Source organism: Amphibalanus amphitrite, unplaced genomic scaffold (genome assembly GCF_019059575.1).
Source record: "Amphibalanus amphitrite isolate SeventyFive unplaced genomic scaffold, NRLGWU_Aamphi_draft 000298F_arrow, whole genome shotgun sequence".
NCBI classification, from domain to species: Eukaryota; Metazoa; Arthropoda; class Thecostraca; order Balanomorpha; family Balanidae; genus Amphibalanus; species Amphibalanus amphitrite.
In genome coordinates this window covers 408,729-424,893 of record NW_024881793.1, presented here as the reverse complement: position 1 = coordinate 424,893, position 16,165 = coordinate 408,729, and the positions used below count along the sequence as shown (strand labels likewise).

The 16,165-nt window shown below is 45.9% G+C and overlaps 2 protein-coding genes across 5 annotated transcripts in view; one reads left to right on the top strand and one right to left on the bottom strand.

Annotated features, from left to right (window-relative positions):
* Positions 1–598: 598 nt before the first annotated feature.
* Positions 599–16,165, bottom strand: part of LOC122387776 (transmembrane protein KIAA1109-like) — a 104,633-nt gene continuing 89,066 nt past the window's right edge. For both annotated transcript variants that reach the window (XM_043378226.1, XM_043378225.1), the window contains 2 exons: positions 2,094–2,266; positions 599–1,874 (listed from right to left, as the gene is read on the bottom strand). In XM_043378226.1, coding sequence (XP_043234161.1) covers positions 1,688–1,874; positions 2,094–2,266 — 360 coding nt within the window. In that variant the 3' untranslated portion in view covers positions 599–1,687. The remainder of the gene's footprint in view (positions 1,875–2,093; positions 2,267–16,165) is intronic.
* Positions 2,597–15,921, top strand: LOC122387777 (cyclin-dependent kinase 9-like). 3 transcript variants are annotated; one of them, XM_043378227.1, is made up of 3 exons: positions 12,451–12,464; positions 12,627–12,766; positions 13,895–15,921. In XM_043378227.1, the coding sequence occupies exon 3, from the start codon at positions 13,913–13,915 to the stop codon at positions 15,080–15,082; it is 1,170 nt and encodes a 389-aa protein (XP_043234162.1). In that variant the 5' UTR covers positions 12,451–12,464; positions 12,627–12,766; positions 13,895–13,912; the 3' UTR covers positions 15,083–15,921. The 3 variants fall into 3 exon arrangements, with proteins under 3 accessions (XP_043234164.1, XP_043234163.1, XP_043234162.1); XM_043378229.1 differs by lacking the exons at positions 12,451–12,464; positions 12,627–12,766 and adding an exon at positions 2,597–2,648; XM_043378228.1 differs by lacking the exons at positions 12,451–12,464; positions 12,627–12,766 and adding an exon at positions 12,420–12,438.

The following is a 16,165-nucleotide window of genomic DNA, read 5'->3' as shown; positions in this document are numbered from 1 at the left end:
CGAGAGGAGTGAGGGGAAGAGCTTAGATCCGCACAAAATTCTCTAGAAAAGAATCGATATTCATGGCTTTGCTGGGCATTGGATCACTCCCCATGGGTTCTCGCAGGAAGTGCCTTTCGTCGCGGCCCCGTGTGGAGCGAAATCAACACCATGTCCATATCAATACCTATACGTAGCTATACGCTAGCGCCAACCGGTATTTGTTTTGTTTAGAGGAAGCTCTTTCGGCCTAAAAAAGACCATTGCAGGGCTATGGAATGTTAGGATAGGCCGTATATATTGGGACATACTAGGATTGGGCGTAGACATTGGGTTGTGCCCTATCCTTCCCGGATTGGCCCAGGAGGGACCGGATTGCCCCGTTGGGACTTGGGACAGTTCGCCTGCCTCCAAAACGGTCACCACCGGATGAGGATTTTTACGGGTACTGGCGTGGACTCGACCTCATCCACCGGTTCAGTCAGGTGGGGTGACCGCCAGCCCGGAAAGAGAGCGTGAGGGAGGATGGTTTGTCTGAAAGATGGCGAGGACGGATGAATGACGGAGGCCGGAGGCGGTACATTTGCACTCAGACTCGTTCCTCGTAAAACTGCCAGGCACAGCATGTTAATAATGTTTATATGTGTTCACATTTCCATTTCAACAACAGCAGATGCGGATTACCGCGTGTGACAAACATACCCGCCGTGAGTTGTGTGCCTTTGTTACGGCACTTTCGGAGTGGCGCGGGTTCCACAAACACCACAACCAAGCTTCTATCAGCATCCCGATCACTATCCTCTAGCAGCTCTGACAAAATCACACACGATGAGCAGGGTTTGCGACTAGACACAATATCGCTCGCTCCTAGAGCCGGCGTCGGACGCCGAGCGAGGTTCAATATCGACGCATCGGTCGGCCTACGAAGATCAGGAACGGGTCACAGGATACAGACATTAAGATCAATCGGACAACACACAAAACCAGTGGACAGGCCGGCCCGGCGACCTAGCACCTTCGCCGCGCACTAGCGGTACATACAGTCGTCACGAGACGGGAATCTGGTATAGGATCACTGATCGACACGGGACATACATGGGACGGCTACGGGCGGCGAAACATACGCGGTGGCGGCGAGCGAACGCACCACGGCACAGCACGGCGGCTGACGTTGTACACTGGACTTGTGCGCGACACTCACACGAGTATAATCTCGTAAAAAGATCAATCACATTCGGCGCCGCGCGCAGAGAGCGGCCCCCCATCACAACCTCACATGATGACTCCGGTTGGTATAATATTTAAGCACCAATAATAACTAGCGGCCTCTGCAAACATAACGGCTAATTAAGTATCTCGCGGCGATTCAACATACCACTGCCTCTGAGTCGCGCGGGCCGATCACAGTGGCGAATGAAGCCGAACCGGACGACACAAATGTTATTTTCATCAATCTCAGTTGGTCGTCAGCACAGCCTAGCACCACCCTCCACTCTCCGGCGGCGCAACTAGCGTCCGTTTTAACCAAGTCACTGTCCTTCTGTCAGTGTCCAATGGAAGAACCACAACAGTTGAAGTCCGGATTTCACAACGACATTTCTAAAGCTCATCACGACGGTAGCACCCGTCTCCTTCAGTGAAGAGTTCAAGACACCCTCGCCTCCAATCAGCGCCCAGGATCGCCGTCAGTAGGGTGACCTGGCCGAGGTCAGTGACCTTCGCGGGTCACCTGGACGGTCCTCTCCACGAGCACGGCCAGCACCTTGTCCAGCGGGTCCATGGAGCCGCGCTGCAGCCACTTGGGGATCGTACTGCGCGCGTGGCGGAAGCCCAGCTTGTTCAGGATGAAGTCCACGCCGTACGGCTCAATGCGCCGGCCCGCCCATGACAGCAGCCTGCGGTAGCGACAGAACTGACATCATCACGGCATTCACGGAAGAAACACATTGGTACCCCAACTCTTCTACCCATCCGACACTGAATAGCCCTTACCGTGACATTTACAATCTACAGGACTGTAGATTGTCAATGTCACGGTAGACTTCTACAGTAGACTTCTACACCCACGTACAGACCGGTCAACATCAAGGCTTTTTAAGGCGAGGTCAGCTCACCTGACCGTAGGCTCCAGGTGCCAGGTGCGGCACTCAAACTCGCGCCAGTCCTGCTGCAGCATCTGGGTCGGGTCGTTGACCTTGTGCTCGCCGTCGGCCGATGTCGGGGAGCGCGCCGATGTCGACGGCGTCGACGAGGCAGACACCGGGCCCTCGGATCGGCGGTGGGGCGTCTGTGAAAAGGGACAGACGGGAATAAAAATAATGCTGATGAATAGAAAAATATGTAGGGCCACGGCCACGGAACAATAACAAAGTTTGAGGTCGTAAGTACGAATCACTCCACGCCTGACGCCACTGGGCTTGCCTTATGAGAAGGGCGGATACAAAACCAGGCTAATGAATACATGGAATATCCAGACATTTTTGCTGTCCAAAATGTCATTAATGGGAAATATCGCACTGATTCACATTCAAAGTTGACATTCCAAGCTTTTCCAATTAGGACCTGTAACGTCATTTTGTTGCGCGCCAAACAAGGACGCCGTTGTTTATCACATGCTTGGTGTTTACGTCCGAAAGTGGCGCGCGTTTAGTTTGCGCGGCTGGCCGGTGGTGAGTTTTTATTATGAATTGATGACTTTTATAATGTTGACTAAGAAAAGATGCCATGCAAAAGCATCATATGTTATTTAAAGAATAACTCAATAAAATACTATGTGAAAAAGGAACAAGTGAAAAATTCCAGTGCGCCGAGTTTGCCCCAATTCAATGTTCCTACATTTAAAAAATGATATGATCGTTCAGTAGCTTGCTGTACATTTATAAATTAACTTTCTTTTATTAGTTGTAATTTTGCCTTACCTTGAGCCTGTACAAACCCTGAACACCAGTTAAACCAGTTAATTCCTCTCATACAATCTTCATGAATCATGAGTGAATATTATTGTTAATTTGTGATCAGGAATTTCATGCAGATTTTCCCAATTTAATGGGGCATATCATATAAATTGGTTGAAATCAAAATGGCAACTGACAACTGTGCAGTATTTCAAATAAACAACACAATGGAACAGCGGCTAGTTTTTAGCAATAACTCACTGAACCATAAGTGTCAGTCGGGGGAGGTTTGGTCAATCGTTGTCATTTTTAGCACGTGCTATTTTTGTCACACGTGCTAAAAATGACAACGATTCTGCTATTTTTGACAACGATGAGGCCGATTTCACTCCTCAGCGAGGAAATGAAGATTTTGGAAAGATAAACACTGATTTTGGAAAAGAAGTGCTGCCACCTGGTGCAAGACGAAGAATCCAGCTTTAATATGCCTGTTATTTGTATGGGGGATAATTTTTTCAGTACCTAAATTTCAGTTATTTTGCACTATCATAAGTTCAGTTTGCACTATCGTCTTTTCGCAGGCAATTCCTGTCAAACACAGGTATATCCGGTCATTCTGCACTATTTTAGTTAGTATAGAGGCGATGCCAGATCTGGCATAATAAATGGGTGTGTCGTAGCTCATTTTGCACTAAATCCGGTATGTGAGCACTATTCATGATTTCACTGCCGAGCACGAGCTACTGCTATGACCACAGTATTCTTGAGCTTTGAGGTATTTATTTTTTATGTTGTACGTAAGTTAGACATCAAAGTATGATTCTCCATTCAGCGTATTACTTCCACGATGAAAACTGAATTGGAGCAAGTTTTGTTGCATAGGTCCTGCCCTCTACGCAATACACCACGCCCGGTGCTGCCCCCTAACGACTAATAGGCATGCTGGGTATATATTAGGTAAATTTGTGGACAAAAATGCGCATCGGTTAGGTTCGTGGGACAAAATCATGTACTGTACGCAAATGTACGGTACACGGTCTGCCCACCGGCTTCATCTGGCTCACGATGCAGCGTGACCACTCATGCTCCTCAGCAAAGTACCACCCCTCGAAATGAGAGCTGGCTAGGCGTTAGGCCGCTGAACGATAAAACGCTGCTGCGAAATGCTACAATCAAGATCCATCTAGTTGATGTGCGTCAATGACAGACACGTCCCTTCCACGACACGTACGGAAGGGACGTCGAGCGCTTCCTACTAAGCATGGGAAAATGCCACCGCACATTATAAGCATTTGCTACTGCAATGCTGTACCTACAGCTGCTACAATCTACATGCCCATAGCGCCGTTAGATAACCTGACAGGATAAAGACAGCAGCACTGGCGGACCAGTACGCTTGGGCGGACGGTAGGACCCAACATCCTCGCGGAAATCGTCATCACTCTCCAATCTCCATGCTAAGAACCTCGCTCAGTTCACTCTTGGACAAGAAAAGGCAGGATGATCGGCACACGCTGAGGCTGTACGTAAATCAATCTATCCAAATTCCTTGCCAAATCCGTCCAAGAAGCGCGCCTTGCGTCCTATCGGTCCTCTCAAAACGCATGCGCCGAAACAGACGCTAATCGACCTGGCAACAAGCAATCTGTAGCTAGTACAGACTAGTATTGTAGTTTATTTCTCCATAATATACTAAAATCTTTCTAGATTTAGTAGGGATGCCTAAACATCTACCAAAAATAGTGCGAAATGACTACCATTAGGTGCCATTCAAACTAAAAGTACTGCGAATTAGACTAAAAGTAGTGCTTAAGTCCCTTAAATAGGTGTTATAACTGGTTAGGTGCTAAATGACCCTGTTATACCTCAAATTAACTGGAGATGCCTAGCTTTGCCGAAAATACCACAAAATGACCGGTTTTTAGTGCTGAGAAAATTACCATCCTATTTGTATGGTAGTTTGTTTTGTGGCCTGAAGTTGGAACTTAAAATTGAAGCATCCGAAAATGATCGATATTGATCGAAAACATGATGTTGATGAAAAAAATAATATTTTAAGTTGAGAGAGGAGGCCATTTTATCCAGATGCAGTAGTTTACTTCTTGAAATTATTTTTGCTAATGACGGCTGCTAATTATCCCTCATTACATGGCAGTCGTCGTAAGCAAAAATAATTTCAAGAAGTAAACCACCGCATCTGGATAAAATGGCCTCCTCTCTCAACTTAAAGGGACCCTCCCACCTTCAAAAAAGTTAATGAATTGGCATGAAAGTGATGTCGCTCGGTTCAGAAAGAGCAAAAACGAATATCTACCAAATTTCATCGAAAAATATTCATCGGTTTTCAAGATATTAGACTTTTACTTTTGTTTACTTTTTGGGATCTCCGCTGTTCCTAGCGACTTTATTTGAAAGTGCGGCATTTGTTACGCGCAAAGCAGCATATACCACCGCGTGCTACAAAACGTTTTAGTCAAACATTTAACGGACGTTCGAAAGCCTGATGACGTCATCAGATTCCCGTAATGGTTAAGAGATAGGGACCACGCTGGTCCCACCCTGCAAGTAAAGGGAAGAAATTTCTTGAACACCATAAAGCTGCGGGGGTTGCGACCAGGATAAATGGTGGTTTCTGAGCCTGGCCGCAAACTTGGCTATCTCAACTCAAAACTAATGTTAAGGTGGGAGGGTCCCTTTAACATATTATTTTTTTCATCAACATCATGATTTCGATCAATATCGATCATTTTCGGATGCTTCAATTTAAAGTTCCAACTTCGGGCCACAAAAAAGGGTATACTTCAACGTTGGACTACCGCATATTTACGTCTGGACAACGAGTTGCGGGGAAAAGTGCTGATTTTGTTGCAGTTTTAGGAGCCGGTGATTAGGCTGGATTTTTGGGTTACTTTTTCGTTCCGATTCATGTATTTCATAGTGTTTGGCTTTTGAATATTTTAGTTCTTTCAGATAAATATTACTTGCCTTACAACTTTCGTAATACGTTTCATTTTTTATAAGCCGACGTTCAGAGTCCTAAAAATACATCAGCACTACAATCATTGTAAACAAACAAATGGAGCACACCACTTGGCTCTCTTCCAAAGCCATTTTTTAGTTTATCTGGTGGTTTTCTTACTCTTGTGCGTCGTTTTGTTGGATGTTTTGAATATTGACTTATATCATATTTAAGAAGCATGTTGACTGAACTACAATCCGAAGTATCCAGGAGGCTGACAGAGGTCCTGACTCCTGAGCAATATCAATATCAAGTTGATTCGAACAAGTTATGAAATTTTGGTTGATAAACGCAAGGTGATCGGGCTCATATATCAGCAAGAAAAAGTAAAATTAAAAGAGCTTATTGGCCAAAAAACAAGCTATAATATTGCAGACCTTGGAGCAATACCTACTGAAGAGCACGCTGAGCAGGATCATGCCAGAAAATGTTGACTGGTGAGCGCATATTGATGTATTGGTATGGATATTGAATGATAACTTACAACAGCATGATAAATTAGTGCTAACTTTCAAGTTAAAAATCTAGAATGAATGGACTTGGGCAGCTTAGATGCTTCATGCTATGCAGATTGTAATGTGCATCGGGTACTCAGTGTCTGGCAAATGAAACATGCGATCATTCTATTGCTACTGGAGGAGAAAGCTTGGATCACTAAATCCACTTTATGTTGATTTTGATGTTAGTCATCACTGTATTTCTTGAAAAAGGATTATAGTAGAATTGTCAATGTGACAATCCATGCTACGATGTGATCATATAATGTGTTCATAGTCATTCGTGATAGTGATTATTGGTCCAATATACAATGGCAAAGCTCTCAGTCTCAGCGTTTCTTCCTGTGGATGGCCAGCAGTGACTCAGAGCTTTGAAGTATTAGTTTTCTTCACAGGGCTGGGATAAAAAGTACTGAGGGTAATCTTCCACCAAGGAACTCTACTTTGACATGGTATGAGATGTATGCACAAGTAGGTAGGTGCTTAGTTCCTATAGTCAGTAGTTGTGTATGTTTAGTCGGGTTAGCTTAGATTAGATTGTTAGTTTTTTAAAGGTATTATCAGGGTTTTTTCCGAAATTTCGGAGTTACTCAGTGAAACGTGTAGAAGAAGGTGGCTGAGGCCCCAATCCGAAGTCATTCGTCTCAAAATTGCCTAATTTCCAAATGGTGGGCCTCCAAAGTTGATCCGTCTGCCAGCCAGTACCTGGAGGAGGCAGTACCAAGTACTCGGATACATTTCCCTATAAGTCCATAGGCTTAACACTAGCTAGAGACTTCTAGAGATATTTTTTATGCCAGATAAGGCCGTCGCATACCAGATAAGGCCGCAATGGCCGTTCAACGTTACGTGGGGAAATGGGAGAAATCTAAAGACTTTTTTTCTCTGACGTCTCCACTCCAATATCTCTAGCGCAACTGGCAAGCGTTGTTAGCATTGGCTCGTGTCGTCGTAAATAAGATTTGTTTGACGGATATTCCGTAAGTTGAGTGTGTTGTTGTAATTTCTGAGGCTGTATGAGTTGGACGGAATGGCGCCATCCCGCCATGTGCGAGATCTGTGCGAAACAAAGCTGTTCCTATTCATATTTGAATGTTCAAGACTTGTGGCCTTTGTAGCCAGTGCAAGTTGAAGTGCGTGTAGCTTCTGGATATCCTGTGGGTTATCAAAATAATTAAAAAATTATGTTGTGTGCTTTCAAACTAAGCTCATCCCGAGTGTAATTCAAGAATGTCTTAGTTCAAGCAATTAAACTTGAAAGTGATATAGCTCCAGCAATGAAGAAGCTTGGATGGAACGTTGAATCAAAGTTACCTATCATTTGTAAATTGTAATGTTAATGCTAAGTGCTGAACGTTACTAATAATTCGAGACATCCGTTGAAAGATGTATGACGCAGATCAACTTTGATCAAGTGAAGAAAATATATTTCAGATGAAATAATGTCAATGTTCAAGGCTGAGCGACTGGCAGATTTCGGAGTGATCACGAGTGGCCTTGAGACATTCTGTTTCTGTAGGTAGGTACTCAAAATAAATAAATTATCATAAGTGTTATCAGTGGTGCTTCATGGTTGTGCTTTGTGGTTGGTGTATGGGCATATTTTGAGCACATTGCAGCATGATATTGGTGGTGTGTAAAGCAACTGATCTCCGCAGACTTTGCACTTACTTGCAAAGCCTGCGGACTGACTTTGCAGACTGGCTGACAATGAGCAATGCATTGCTGACTGATATCATTTATTCTGTGTTTGTAGCACAAAGTACAGAAGTGGCACATACATTGTTACTTTGAAAACCTGATGTGAATTTGATGTAGAAAATTGGTGGCTGACGTTGAGTCCTTACGTATTGTGAGTAGTGAAAAGCTGGTGCATTGAGCACAGACTTGAGACCAGTGACGTTTGTATCAGTAGACTGTGTTTGAGTCTACTTAACTACCCTTATATGGCCTTGGTTTGAGTGTGGTGACCGAGTAAGCTGGTGCGTATAGCCATGCAATAAGTGTTTTGAAATATATTTTTGGGACAGTATTGAAATGGTGTGTTTTGGCAATCTGGCATGGATGATGGAAAGGCACTAACTCAACTTCAGGAACGCTTCTTCATTATGCTCATCTAAGGCACAATCATCTATTTTCTCTTCGCAAGGATTGATTACTAATTCACTGTCAATTATAACCTGGTCCAGAAGGTTTCGCTGGGCCACACGGTTCATACAGATTCATCCACAGTGCTCAGCAGTGCATGTTTTCAGATTTCAACAGACTGTAATTGTTTCTGTATGTACATATGCATCATGCAAGGGTACAACAGATGCGGTATTTGGTAAGCAGTTGGCAGCAAGGTGGTGTTTGTACTTATTGGCAGAACCAGTTGAGCAGGACTAAAACTATCCTAGTTTCTCTCCAATTTACTCAGATCCGTCTCAACACATTGAACATATTGAAAGCGTCCATCCATGAAGATGTCTGCATGTATACTCATTTCCGAGAAGGCACGCTCGTCGCTCATCCATTGCCGAGCAGGCACGTGCGTGCCCATCGCCGGCGCGCATTAGCGCGCGTCCATGGCTGGGGCGCACGCGCGCGGCCATGGCCGGCATGCACGCGCGCGCGCCCATCGTCGGCACGCAAGCGCGCGCGCGTCCATAGCCGGCGCGCGCGCCGCGTCCTTACCCGGCGAGAACGCCGCGTCCGTACCCGGCGCGCACCCGCGCGCGTCCACAGCCGGCACTGACAGACCCTGACCGACGGGCGTGCTGCCGTCGGCGGTCCTGACAGATGGGCGGCGGGCCCGGTTCCCGCAGCTCCGGCAGCGGGCGGCAGCCATGGTCGGCATACACGCGCGCGCGCCCCTCGTCGGTACGCAAGCGCGCGCGCGCGCCCATCGTCGGCACGCAAGCGCGCGCGCGTCCATAGCCGGCGCGCACCCGCGCGCGTCCACTGCCGGCACTGACAGACGGGCGTGCTGCCGTCGGCGGTCCTGACAGATGGGCGGCGGGCCCGGCTCCCGCAGCTCCGGCAGCGGGCGGCAGCTCCGGTGACTGTTCCGGCAGCTCCGGCAGCGAGCGGCGTCTCCGGCAGCGCTCAGCAGCGGCGCCAAGCAGCAGCAGCGGCTGAGCCAACAGGCGGCCGCGGAGGCAAGGCACGCCCCCTCCGCCCCCCCCCTTTGCACATTGTTCGTCCATGGAGATGTCTGCAAGCACGACCATTGTTGAGAAGGCACGTGCATCCATGGCTGAGCACTGAGCAGGCACGTGCGACCCCTTTGCACATTGTTCATCCATACATATCAATATAATTTACCTTATTGATTAGTGTGAGTCTTGCAAAATCTTAAACTCAGAAATACCACAAGGCAGGCTGCCTGGGTGAGTTGCTAATATGAACATAATGAACATTATACATTAGTGCAGTACCTATACATAAGTATCCATGCTGTGTGAAGGACTTGGCCCTCACGTTCATTCGATTGGTGATTGCACATGGTGGCATGTGTACCAATTGTTCTCCCTAACCCTTCTTACAACTTTGACTAGCAAGTAGAAGCTGGCAAAATGCATGGAGCTTACAAAGTATGCTTATATGTAGATAACTGAGGATGATTCTCTCAATTGAAGCATGATCCGCACTCAGCAGCTTCTTCTGTTCTGTTCCACAAACTAAAACTGAAATGACTCAATTTTCCTCAAAATATATTCATTTATCACTCATAAACAACAAAAATATACACTAAGTAGGTACCAGGGCAATAAAAAACATACAAGTTACATATTTTTTTCATGTACCGTCCTTTCACAGCAACAATATGTAGAAACGCACCAAGACGTTCACGGAGAGCCCACCCATAACAAACTATAGTTGAAGCCGGGGCTCTGCTGCAGCAGCAGGGGTGACGTACAGGGCACAGAGGTCATGTCACATCATGTTGTACAACCTGTTTAGAAAAAAAAAAAAACAGATCAACATTGATTTTGAAAAACTGTAGCGCTTTCTTCAGTCACTTAGGTAAGCTTTCTCGCAAGACGTTACATTAGATTCAACACTCTTGACAAAATAATCAGATTGAAACTTAGCTCTTGTGCCTGATGCACTTACATTTCAATTTATTGAAATAAAACACTCAAATTTACCCTTGAAAATTGTTCACATTTAAATGATATTAACATCAAGATTTTGATGATCAGCAAACAAGCTATTCAAATCACACCCATATAATAACTTTGGCAATGTTGATAACTCTTGCTGTCTTATTGAAAAGCAAATCTTCAATTTGTTCATATCCAAATCCAATGCCAAGCACTGAAATCTTGTTGCAAGGCCCTAAAAACAACAGACAAAAACAAAACAGTCTTGCGGAAATCGCCAGTGCGGTGCGGCGGCCTTGGCGAAATTTCCCAAGGCTGCTCTTTGTTTACATTTTAGCGATGGGCCAACTTGGCCGCCCAAGTACTTGTTTTGCGTGAGTAAGTACAATTTTGTCAATTTTGAAACGGCTATATCTCGCAAATTTTGGTACCGATTTACATTTTATGCATATATTTAGAATCGGCAGAGTCTGGGGAGTTCATTGATTGGAAATTTATGCCGATTCCTTTCAATTTTTAAACCCTGATAATCCCTTTAATTTGCCAAGTGTCCATAAAAATGTGACCTGAGCAATGAGCAGACTCCTGACTAGCCTGACAGCTGACCTAGCCTCAATCATCACACATATTTGCAGCCTACCCAAGACCTGCATAGCAGTAGCACCCAGTTATAGGTAGGTACTCACCCTAACTCAATCTTACCTGCTAACCTTCAACTTGCCAAAAGTTAGCTCACATTGCCAAGCTGCATCCAGGGAAACAGTCAACTGAGGAACTGGCTCATTGGGTGGCTGGTGCGAGTCTGTGCATTTAAAGTGTTTCTTCTTTGAAGCTGCTCTGCACTGCTGTATGTCATGTTAGATGCTCAGAAATGTGGGAAATGATTACTTAGCTACTTTAGTGCTTTGTTAATGCTCGAGACATGAACAAGTACAGATCCTGCAGGGTACAGCTATGAGTTAGGTGCTAGGTGAGTATGTTATGTGAATGTGCTGTTCCCTGTTTGACCATAGTAATTAGTAAGTATACAAGCAAGCACAGGGTCACAGTTATATTCAATCTCCACATAAACATACAACAAAAACGGCCATATGGCCTAACTCCGAACACACCCCAGATAACTTAAGCCTTTGCAGGCACAAAAATGTTTTGATAAACAGGACAGGTATACAATATATCCTCTGTCCTTGGGGGATCTTGCTGCCAAGTTGAGGTACGATGACTTAACTTCAGGATTGATCAACCTTTTCTTAGCCACTGCTTATATACGAGAAAGACCAAATGCTTGTTTCTTTGATTTACAGGACATGTATACAATATATCATCTGTCCTTGGGGGATCTTGCTGCCAAGTTGAGGTACGATGACTGAACTTCAGGATTGATCAACCTTTTCTTAGCCAATGCTTATATACGAGAAAGACCAAATGCTTGTTTGTAAACTGCGTTGAAAATTTAATGATCCACCATCAATTCTGACATGAAGGCACAAATGAAATAGTTCCCTCTCCTTTTGGAATACACAAAGCAAAATATTTAATAAATTTTAGTGGATGGACAAGAGCAATTAGCATAGCTTCCCTTCCCCTCAAGTTAACTTCTGGCACTAATGAATTACACTGACGTTTATTCGCTTCATATTTTGTAACAAACGCGCTAAAACTGCAATATAACAGCACTATATACTTCTTGACAAAATGCAATACAAGTAAAAATTTAGCACTGATGGCATTCATTCTTGGTGGAAACGTAATTACAAAATATTTTGTAGTAACTATTAAATTCCGGCTGAAAACAATCCACGGTTTAAAAAAGAATCATTCCAATGACGGTCCATTCTTGCGGTCCTGAAATCGCCACTATTTCCGGCCTCTCCAACGCAACTCGTTGTCCAGACGTAAATATGCTGGACTACCATACAAACAACGGCCATATTAAAGCTGGTTTCTTCTTCTTGCACCAGGTGGCAGCACTTCTTTTCCAAAATCAGTGCTTGTATTTCCAAAATCGTGATTTCCTCGCTGAGGAGTGAAATCGGCTTCATCGTTGCTAAAAATAGCTGATAGCGTTGTCATTTTTAGCACATGGTTGCCAAAAATGGCATGTGCTAAAAATGACAACCATTGACCAAACCTCCCCCAACTGGTGTAGGTAGGTACACTAGGTGTTACTAGGTTGTACCATGGATTAGAGATAACGTTGTACCCAATGAGTCTTCACTCCGCACTGGAAATGGCAAGTCCTTTGGAACCAGTGCACTGTGAGACTGATGTGTCATAATCAGGCATCAGGTAATGTGTAATGACCAATACTTCCATCCATGCAGATTTCTCAATAGAATTTAATTGTGTATATCATTTAAATTCATTGAACAATGAACAAAAAAAAAAAATTCAAATGATTCAAGTAATGAGTGTGCGTTGTGCATGACAAGCCCTTTGGAACCAGTGTGAGACTAATGTGTTATACAATAGGTACCTAACCATAACTACATATGAAATCTACATCCCTGACAAAGGCCAGTAACTGCACACCAAAAGGAACATAGAAATAAGTACCTACCTGCCTATGCTACCCATATGATTGTTGCCAATACGATAAAATTTACCACGTGTGAACCGTGTCATGAATGGACTCCTGGCTCTAGCTGAAGTCGACCTCTTTGCATGTTTTCAGAAAGCATGCCAGTTTTATCATTTCCAGGAAAACTGATGCAGTTACTATTTAGACTGAATGCACATGTTTTGGATGTGCAGTTTTTGCAATTATTATCATTTATTGGATGTAAGCAATGGTATGTTTGAGCATCGTTAGTAATATTATTGTGATGAAAAATGACCTTATGCTAATGATATAATATGATTAAGTTGAATTGAAATAAAACCAACAGAATCATTGTTTCATCAATTTCAATGATTCTATTGGTCTTATTTCAATTCAACTAAATCATATTATATCATGACTATGAGCATAAGGTCATTTTTCATCACAATAATATTATCATTTATATCCGAAAACTAAGGTACCTACACTTTGCCAACATCAGCAATGGTGAAAATTATATAGCAGGAAATATTTCTAAATATGAATACAGTTAAATTCAGACGTACCGAGCACCTTGTTCGGTCTGGCTAATCGTCGCTACGGCTAGCACGACGAACATAAATATATGCCCATTTGTCAACTTCTGAAGGCAAACACCCGTCGGACGACAACGTCCCGCGTACCCACGAACATTGGTCAATGGTCATGGTCAATTTCGTTCCGGCGCCCTCAAAACTACCCAGGGATGCTTGAACAACGTCATCAAAACGTACACCACTATCATCTAGGCTGGGAACACCCATTGTTCTATATCTGTGTAACTCACATCCTGCTCTCCAAATGCGTCACTAATAGCGGGAATTCTCCACCCTCAGGCGATCCGGCGCACCGCCATGTCTCAGCCCACCTTTGGCGGAATGGGCGGCGGCAGCAGTCGCGAGCTCGACTCGTACATCGAGTCGATGCGCTACCCCTTCTGCCACGACGTCACCAAATACGAGACTATGGCCAAGATTGGCCAGGGCACCTTCGGTGAGGTGTTCAAGGCGCGCCTCAAGACGGACCGCTCGCGTATCGTGGCGCTCAAAAAGGTGCTGATGGAGAACGAGAAGGAGGGGTTCCCGATCACGGCGCTGCGCGAGATCCGCATCCTGCAGCTGCTCAAGAACGAGAACGTGGTCTCGCTGCTGGAGATCTGCCGCGGCCAGGCCAAAGCGTCCAACAAGCACCGGTCCACCTTCTACCTGGTGTTCGAGTTCTGCGAGCACGACCTGGCCGGCCTCCTCTCCAACATCAACGTCAAATTCAACCTGGGCGAGATCAAGAAGGTGATGCAGCAGCTGCTGAACGGACTCTACTACATCCACCTCAACAACATTCTGCACAGGGACATGAAGGCGGCCAACGTGCTCATCACCAAGAACGGCGTGCTGAAGCTGGCCGACTTCGGTCTGGCACGCGCCTTCAGCAAGATCTCCGGGACGCGGAACCGCTACACGAACCGGGTGGTGACGCTGTGGTACCGGCCGCCGGAGCTGCTGCTCGGCGAGCGCAACTACGGCCCGCCGGTGGACGTCTGGGGCGCCGGCTGCATCATGGCCGAGATGTGGACGCGCTCGCCCATCATGCAGGGCAGCTCGGAGCAGCACCAGCTGACGCTCATCTCGCAGCTGTGCGGCTCCATCTGCCCCGAGGTGTGGCCGGGCGTGGACGAGCTCGACCTCTACAACAAGCTGCAGCTCTCCAAACAGCAGAAACGTCGCGTCAAGGAGCGCCTGAAGCCGTACGTGCGCGACGCGTACGCGTGCAACCTCCTCGACAGGATGCTGACGCTCGACCCGGCCAAGCGGATCGACGCGGATACGGCGCTGAACCACGACTTTTTCTGGACGGACCCGATGCCGACTGAGCTGGGCCGCATGCTGGAGCAGCACAAACAGAGCATGTTTGAGTTCCTGGCACCGCCGCGGCGGGGTATGCCGGCTCGGCCGGCCGTGCAGCCGCCGCAGCAGCAGCGCGCTGTGGTGGACAACATCTCCAGCTACCAGGACCGCGTCTTCTGAGCCGGGTTAGCGGACAGGGGTGCCCGAGCTGTAGTCTCCTAATCGGGGGTCAGTCTGTGACAGCCGAGGCTGCCCATTGTGTTCATTGTCGCTCAAATCTCACCATGGCTTGTGATTTCATCACTCCACATCAAGCATGTATCATTTATTTTTGCACATTCACCCTCATTTTTAGAACGCATTTAGTGTTAGTAAAATATTGTTGGTAGACCGTTTTACCCAATGCGTATTTTGCTGGTGTGAGCAAAGCATTATTGCTAATCACTCATAGACTAGTGTGCTGTTTCATCAAGACGTATCTTTGTACTGGAGTTGCGATGTAACGATATTGATCTCGTTTGTACTCGCCCAGAATGCCTCAATCACATGAAGATGTGTGTGACTGTAGCTTTTGTGATTAGCGTGCGTAGATAGAACATGTTTAATAGAGGATATAGCATACAGAGGATAGAGCATTGTGTTGGCGCCTTCTATCCCCGCCAGGCTTCTATCAGCTGCGAGGCTGAGATTCTGATCTCTAGTTACACCTTCTTCATGAGGTGAGTAGCAGCGTAGAGTCAGCGCAGGCGGGGACTGGTGAGCGAACTTCGCACAGACAATCGTGTAATGATCTCGCGCATGTACCGAGGACCGGGTGCATTGCCAACGTTTACCATTGGGTTGTGTCGTTTTGTGACGGTTTTCTACTCGCACTGCGTTGTTGCCAAACGAAACGGCATCGTCAAACTTGTGATCTCACCGATTGGTGTTTTGTAATGTTTTGTAACACAGATGTACAACGTGCATGCCATGTGATGGAAAGGAGTGTGGAAAAGTGCACAATAAAATATGTAAAAATCGCACGGCTTTTTGCCTAATGTGACTGGATAGTACGTAAGATTTAGGAAAGATGAGAAATGAACGGCAACGGCGAGCTCGGTGAGGATAAAGGAGACACATGGGGTGGACTGGACAGTCTGACAACTCGCCAGAGCGGAGGTAGTAAAGAATGTCCGTCGGCACACAAGAGTGGACAGTGGAATAATACCGACATCGACGAACTGCACATAGGACGCATCCAGCACTTAGCACGCCATAAGCAGC